Source organism: Pelodiscus sinensis, chromosome 9, assembly GCF_049634645.1.
Source record: "Pelodiscus sinensis isolate JC-2024 chromosome 9, ASM4963464v1, whole genome shotgun sequence".
Lineage (NCBI taxonomy): Eukaryota > Metazoa > Chordata > Testudines > Trionychidae > Pelodiscus > Pelodiscus sinensis.
In genome coordinates, this window is record NC_134719.1 from 12,927,798 (window position 1) to 12,936,214 (window position 8,417).

The 8,417-nt window shown below is 43.8% G+C and overlaps 1 protein-coding gene across 1 annotated transcript in view; it reads right to left on the minus strand.

The window, feature by feature from the left end:
* The window catches only part of PLPP3 (phospholipid phosphatase 3), a 78,473-nt gene extending 71,705 nt beyond the window's left edge, over positions 1 to 6,768 (minus strand). The window contains exon 1 of the mRNA XM_075936053.1: positions 6,190 to 6,768. Coding sequence (XP_075792168.1) covers positions 6,190 to 6,328 — 139 coding nt within the window. The 5' untranslated portion in view covers positions 6,329 to 6,768. The remainder of the gene's footprint in view (positions 1 to 6,189) is intronic.
* Between the last annotated feature and the right edge of the window lie 1,649 nt (positions 6,769 to 8,417).

Below are 8,417 nucleotides of genomic sequence, written 5' to 3' on the forward strand. Positions count from 1 at the left end.
CATTACTGCTGCCAAACACTGCTCTGTGCACGGGGGAGAGGTATCAAAGACTGTCAGCAAAGATAAAGGAATGTGTGAGTGGTCATTGCGTAATAAGCAGATGGAACTAGGCACTCCCACCAAGAGCAGGAGCTCCTTTCCCCCCCTTGCTTTTTAAACCTTTCCAACAGTGGCATAGAGAGCGGCATGCTTGTCCTACAATTTGCTCTTGAATGTGAAGTGGGTCTTGCTCCTACTGGTTGAACCTCTCTACTCTGGCACCCCCGGGACCTGACCTATGCCAAACCAGAGAATTTGCAGAATCACGGAAGGTCAATATTGTCTACCGGCATTACCAACACTTCTACTGCTTACTGGGCTGTTACGGGTAAATTAGAGCTAAATAACAACACAGAATACTCACAGCCAGGACTGGTGGCTGTAAACAAACTTTATGGGGCCACGGGAAACTGGGCCACACCCATGATGAGTGGACATACAGCTAACTAAAATCATGCTGGACCACGGATGTTGCTGGAACAGAGAGTGCAGGACTAGAAAGGTTCAATCTGCATTTAACTGTGTAGCTGGAGCACTGAGGAGTCTTAACTCCTTCCTGGCAGAACTCTAACCAGACCTGTGTACATATCGTTTTCCAATTAAACATAACAAACACCCAAGAAGATGGATGATTAGGGATTCTTGGCTGGCTTCAATGAGGAAGGAAACAGAGAGGGGATTTTTTCCAGATAACCTAGTAGTTTAAAGTCCAACTAATGAAGGTGCTTAATCTGTGGACATTGCTCATGGCCAAAAAGGAAAGTTAATATGTAGACATTACTCATTGCTCTCAAGGTCAGAAAGAACTATCATGATCATCTTGGATGGCTTCCTGTACATTGCAGGCCACAGAACTGAAAAAGAACTCCTCATCTGTGGCTCAGTAACTGAATATTGTCAGAGTTGTTCTCAGTATAAGCTTTAATTGACTCAAATGTATTTCTTGCAGAATCCATTCAACCTGTAATTAAATGACAGCCAGTAAAATGTCTCCTTTCCTGCCAACTTTTCAACTGGTTTATTCCCACTGATTTCTCTGAAGTAAAGATATGACTACTTTTCAGTGTTTACCATTCTGCTTGCATTAGGATAAACATTTTACTTAGTGATGGGTGGAAACTAAGGTGGGGTTAGGTTTCCATACCTATTCACATTTAAGTGAAGGGAAGCACCTGAGAAAGGCTACTGTACTTATTTCCATCTGGCTGTCCCAGAACAAATGTTTCACATAAAAGCGCATGAGCGCACACGCATACACACACACACACACACACACACACACATCTAATCTTCTCATTGGTAATTTGCTCTCAGAAGGAGGTTGATTATGTATTTAAACAAAGGACTCTATACAGAAGTAACTACTGAAAAGTTAATAGTGGAGAAAACATGTTTTTAATAGAAATTTCAAGAATATTTTATATTTGCCCACTCAAATAACACATTCACATTAGATTAAAAGAATATTTCTGGTAGAAATAAATGTGGCATCATAGAATATTGCAAATGAAAAGGAAAGTTTTAATAGTTGTATGAGCCACCTCCAAATCAGAAGAGCCTAAAGACTTGTCTCCTTGTTATTCTGTATATTATGGGCTAGGTTCTCAGCTGATATAAATCAGCACAGGTCCACTCAATTCAAGGGGACGTTGATGACTTGCACCAGCTGAGAATTCAGCAAGGTATCTTTACTACTGCATCCCACCACCATAAAATAGATCATGTTAGTGATAAAGAGGAGTCACTACTCTTCATTTTACTAATCAACTGAGCATTCATCTTCTTAAATTTGTCCCCTCTTTGCCAATAGATCACATTTCCTTTTGCTGAAGTACCTTCTTTGCATCAAAAACAAATGAACACAAACTACGCTTAACTAAAACAGGCCTTTTTTTTCTTAAAAGCTTAAAGGTATAAAATAAAGATTAGATGGGAATCAAGAGCTCATGAACACTACAAAATGTTACTGTTTTCTCTTCCCTGGATGAGATTGTATTAAGAAAGTAATGACTCTTCTTCTGTCAGCTGGTCAACAGAAAAGTTCCTTCCCTTGATGTTAATAGCTTCTGATCTTTGTTACTGTACTCACATATGGTAGTTGTGACACAGAATAATCAATCCCTCAACAATCCTGAAATTATTATTAATTTGAGTACATTTGTAAAGACCTTCCACACACGTACATCATGGTAACAGGTTATATAATTGTCTTATTACAGTTTTACTAGCTGTATGCATCTGCACATGATTAAGCCAGACTCAAGACTCCTTCAATCAGCTGCTCAAATTATGTTCTCACTTTCACATATTACTTACATATACTAGAATATGCACCATTCACCTTCTGCCCTCACTTGAAATAATCGGCATCAAAGCAACATAAATGGGCAGTTACACTGCATACACTATCCACCTCTAACATAAGCAGTAAATTGGTGCTTTGGTAACACGTGACAGATAATTCCTGTAGAGTTTAGGACTCCAGTCTCCAAAACTTTATTCATTCAAGTAGTATTTGCTTGTGCAAGGTGTGCAGTTAGAATTAACAGAACTCATGGGAGTGTTTGGAGGATCTGATCCGTAGGAATAATTTCTCGAGGAATTTAACCTTCTTTTTAGAAGAATGAGGTTAGTCAGGCTAGTTTATATCTTTTTACTTAACATTGGTTTTATACAGAGCATATCGTATATTTTATTTTTTCCAGATATAAGAAGATTAAGCTTTCTGCACTACTCTGTATTCCTGTGGGAATATAAAGAGAAAACCATGTCTCTCTTCTTAATATATTAGTGCCTAGTAATAGAGACCAGATGATCAATAAACTACGTAAAAATTAAATCAAACTGACAGTCTTCAGAAAAATGTGCTCTAAGCAGAAACAATTGTTTTAAAGACTCTGGTGTCTAGAATATTAAAATCACATGCTTCTGTTATTAATTTATTTGTTGGAAGCCAGTCGACTTTTCCTGCATGAATCAATTAAATATTCAACCTTATACATAACTATTTTCAAATGCTGGATATTCCAGAATGCAAGGTATTTTGAGAGAAACTGTTGAAAATGTTATATTTTTCTTTAAGTGAAAACGCAGTTTCTCTAGCCAAAGCACAGCAACAGATTTCTAGATTTCTGTTACAACAAGATGCCTTAAATTACTTTCTTTGGTGCACGCATGATACTCCAAGGAAATTGTTATTTTTTTATCCTATAAATACATATAACAAGACATCTGTACCTTTGAAGGGTGAGGGGAAAATTGAACTAGAACAAATGATATATCCCAACAGCCAAAAGTAACCTGCAATGCCTATTGCTTTCTTCCCAGCTGTTTCTATAATTCATGAAATGTGCTTAGTCCTTTGTTAAGTTATTAGTTGTTTGATATGCAGCATCCCTCTGTAGGTGTCCTTGAAGCTTACTAATGTGAATAAGTACAGTTATTCAGATGGGATACCTGAAGCACAGAAAGTTTAATTCCCTGAGGATACACAGCAAATCTATACTGGAAACAGAATTGGAACACAGATCTGGGATTTCTGGTCTTATGTTTGATGCACTAGACCACAGTGCCCCCTGGATACTGTTTAGAGCCATATCTTTTTCTTTTGTTGCCAGCACAGAGTGTTGTGATACATCATTTAGAGGCAAAAAACCCAAAGCAAAACAAACACAAAACCCTTCAATAAACCTCAAGTGTTTTCTCCAGTCTCTATGCTATGTTTAACACGTGCATTTTATACATCTTATGTACATTTTTCCTTATGGGGGGGAAGGGAAGTGTTGCTTGGAAAAATCAACATAAAAGCTTACACTATTGGTTCTCTTTCCTGTCAATTACAACTGTCAGAAAGGTTAGTGCTATTTTCCAGCATCACAAAATTGTATCAAAGAGAATATGAAGAGAAACAGGGGGTCTGAGCCTACTCCACTGAAGCAAAACTTGCACTGGGAGCAGAGGCGGTAGGTCTATATTTGGTTAAGGAAAAAAATCACCTTCCCCAGCCCCTCACAGCCTCAAAAACACACCCACCCATACTTTTCTTGAGTTTGCCTAGTGAGTCAGGGATGGGTTACTGCAAACAGTTAACACGTTCTTATCTGTTTCCACACAGTAGGTAAGGGAAAATGAGCATTTGACAAAGTCTTTCTGGGATTAAGAGGCTTGTTCTGAATCCTTTGAGTTTAAGTGTTAATCACCATATGACACATAATAGAGTAATGAGAGAGGGCTTTCACCTCCTGAAAAGATGTCTCTGAGCCCAACTGCTTGAAGTGGCATTTCAGTCAGCATTTACAAACTATACAACGCCTGGGGAAAATGGGGGGAGGGTTCACAAGAGTGATTTCTGTCTTGTCCTTGCATTAATTTACACTGGGGAGTTAGTATGAGGATTATGAAAGTGCTTTTTAAGATGTGATATACATGCATGAGGTCATGACACTGGACAGTATCAACACAAATTACTCTGCACATGGTGAAACCCTGCTGGGATGTACATTGATGAACCTCCATTGCAGTGAGTGGAATGAGGCCAGATTTCACCAGTTTAGAGTCTGAAGATCATCTTTTCATGTCCTCGCCTGGCCTTATTCAAGAAGAAGCAAGCCTGGCTTCTTTATCAGTGTAATCTCTCTGTGAAACACCTATCATCCTGTCAAAGCAGTGCTTGGTAGCTAAACCTACAAGGACAAGTAACAATTGTGATTTAATCAATCTTCTGATTTAATATTGCCTCACCAGATCTCTTCCAAAGGGGGTTTGTGAAGGTGAGGCAAGCCTGTTTCTTGATTAAGGAGATCCACTGCTATAGTGAAAGAGGAGTGTTAGCAGTGTAATTTTCTGCCTCTTACACCGACCTGCAACATGTCAACCTCTGTCTTAAAGTACCAAATCCACCCATACAACCAATGTATTGCCCTCCCTTTTGCTCAGTTGCAGATATCGACTCACACTGTAGTTTGAAAAACAACTAACGCCTTTACGACATCAACAACCGAGTAGGACAAAACGCACATTATCCCCCGCCTCCCCCTCGCAGTTATTGTACTCTGCAGGGGGCATGCTCCATGTTCCCAGCAGAGTAAATCAGAGATGGCACCTTCCAAACATTTGCTTAGACAGAAGAAACATGAAAAGCCTGCCTGTCCCCCTAGCCGAGCTACTCCTGAAGCCCGCGGCGGGGGGAGGGGAGAGAGATGCTGTGTTTACATACTGGGGACAGACAGAAGCTGTGTCTGCTCTCTGCTGGGACATCCATTTTATTTGGACTGACCCCAGGAGAACTTTGTGTTTTCAATACATCGCTGTGGCACTGTGAGGGGAGGGTGGGGGGGGGGGCAGGTTTCGAAAGTTAAGCCCCAGTGGCTTTTAGTACCATCTTCACAACTTTGCCCCTGCTTTGGTCACACACCCCTCTGAGTGGAATTCGGTTTAGGCGCCGCCCGTGTAAACTCCAGCAAATCTTTGCCGTGCACCTTTTTTTTTGGGAGGGGGGAGTCATTTTTCACCCAGCTGGGGACTAGACATCTGACTGCAGGAGAGAAATAGGGGGGGGGGAGGACGACACACACACACACACACACACACACCCTCCTGCAAAGGAGACACACACACACACACACACAAAACTCCTGCAAAGGAGACACACACACACACACACCCTCCTGCAAAGGAGACACACACACACACACACACAAAACTCCTGCAAAGGAGACACACACACACACACACACACACACACAAAACTCCTGCAAAGGAGACACACACACACACACACACCCTCCTGCAAAGGAGACACACACACACACACACACACACACAAAACTCCTGCAAAGGAGACACACACACACACACAAAACTCCTGCAAAGGAGACACACACACACACACACACAAAACTCCTGCAAAGGAGACACACACACACACACACACACAAAACTCCTGCAAAGGAGACCGCAGCAGCAGCCAAACGCCTGGAGGTGGGGAAAGAAGTGAGCAAGTTTGCAAGAGGCAACTCCCCCCCACCCCCGGCCCCCGAAGCTCTTCCTTTCCAGCAGAGAGGGGCGCAGAGCGCGAGCCGCGGCGGCTGCCCCCAGGAAAGCGCAGGGGTCAGAGGAGAGAGGAGAAAGCGGCGGGCCGGCGGCGCTCACCCATGAAGAGGCAGAAGAGATCCAGGCAGATGAGCAGCCCTTTCTTGCTGCCGCGCTTGGCCGGGTTGTTGTTCAGGGCCGGGCTGCCCCCGTTCTTGCTCTCCGGGGCGATCGCCTTGTCGTACTTGTAGTTCTGCATGGTCCGGCGGGGAGCGAGCCCGTCCCGAGGCGGCGGCGCGGCAGGCGCTGGCTGGCGGTGGGGCTGCTGGCTCCTGAGTTGTATCCCGGCCGGGGCAAGGGGGTGGGGGGCAGGCAGGGGAGAGGCGAGAGGCTGTGGGTGCTGGTCTCAAATCGCTCAGTGTCCTCGGCGGAGGCGAGGAAGGGGGGCACGATGCAACCGAGAAAAGTTTGCCAACAAGTTTGGAAGCCCCCAAATCCCGGGGCGGGGGGTTGGAGTAGCGGCCGCTCAGCCCCCTTTGGGAGGCAGGCTCAATGAATGGAAGCCGGGCTCCTGCAAAGCCACTTTCGCACAAAGCGCTGCTTGGGATCGGGGGCTGCTGGCTGCTCCTGCGGCGGCGGCTTCTGCTGCTGGCAGTGGCTTGTGTCTGAACTTTTATTTCCCTAGGTCCTTTCCACCACCCCTTTAGCAACACACACCAAAAAAGAAAAGAAACCCGATGTCACTCCGGCTCGGAGGGGATAGCCAAGTACAGCCCCCTTCCTGAAGCTGACATATACATATGATAATTAACTCCACATTTTTTTTTTTCAGTGGGAAGAAAAAAAAAGTCAGGAAAAACTTCTCTTGGAGCAGGAGGGAGCCCCTAGTGTTCACCATGCAAGTGTCAAAGGGGAAAAAAGTTTTCAGGCTGGAAGATTTCCACAAGGAGGGGGGAGATGGTGGCAAATACCCCTTTAAATCTCTCCCTGGGGGTTTTCTTCTGATCAGCCTTACAGGTGAGGTGCAGAAATCAACCCCCTGCCCAACTGGAACTGCTCAATTGTGCGGTGTGGCTCAGTCTGGGGGTTATTTTGAATCTTCTTAAAATCTCTCAAAGCACCCTGCGATGCCAGACCACAAACAGGGAGACAGAAGCAGCCCTGGGTCTCAGCTGCTCCTGGGGGGCCAGGACACAGCCGCTGCACAATATGTAGGGCACAGGTTGACCACAGCCATCCCTCCTGGATGCTTGATCCAACGGCAAAGCCCCTCCGCAAACTTGGCTGCTTTGCTCTGCTGCAGAAGGAATGTTGTGTTAATGAAGCTAGAATAACTAAAGTGTTTGGATTTTTGGCTGGAACAGTCCCAGAGTTAGATGGTTGCCCAAATACTGTTTACCCAGGATTATTACATCTGTTGATTTCCCCTTTGATCTGATTAAAAATTGCCTAGAAAGTAATGGAAATTCCACCTTGGAATCCTGGCAGGGTTTGTAATTTTAATAACCCTGAGTTGAAGGCAGGAAGATCAAGATATAAAGATGCTTGCAATTAAATTAAAATGACACCATTAAGGATACATTTGCAGTGCTGTCATAGCCAGGTGAGTCCCAGGATATTAGGCCATGTCTACACTAGGAAATTATTTTGAATTTACTGAATTTGACTTTTGGGCATCTGATTTTACAAATTCCAAATACTGTGTCCTCACTACAGAGAAGAATTGAATATAGTTCAAGGCAGGCTCCGTTAATGTGGACGTGCTACCTCAGACTTAGAGTCCAAGAAGCACTCTTTGGGATACTGCAAGAGGCCTCCCAGAGGCCAGTTAATTCAAATTAGTGGCACCGGAGCATTCACACTAACGTTATTTCAGAATTACAAGTTCAGGAATAGTGTTATTCCCCATGAAAAGTAGGACTACAGAGTGTGAATGCCATGGCCCGTTATTCTGGAATAATGGGCTTGATAGCATAGATGCACTGCTTAGAAATTCAACATTGGAGGGGTTATTTTAGACTAAGGTCCTAGTGCAGACCAGGCCTTACAGAGACATGGAGACCCAAGTGATATCTTTGGACCAATTTCTGTTGGTGAGAGAGAGAAGCTTTCAAGCTTAAAGACAGTATCTGCCAACACCAAATGAAATTAATAGGAAGTAGATTCAAAACAAACAAAAGGAAGTTTTTCTTCACGCAGCACACAGTCAACCTGTGGAACTTCTTGCCAGAGGATGTTGTGAAGACCAGGACTTTAACAGAGTTCAAAAAAGAACTAGATACATTCATGGAGGTTAGGTCCATCAATACATGTTAGTCAGGATAGATAAGAATGGTGTCCCTAGCCTC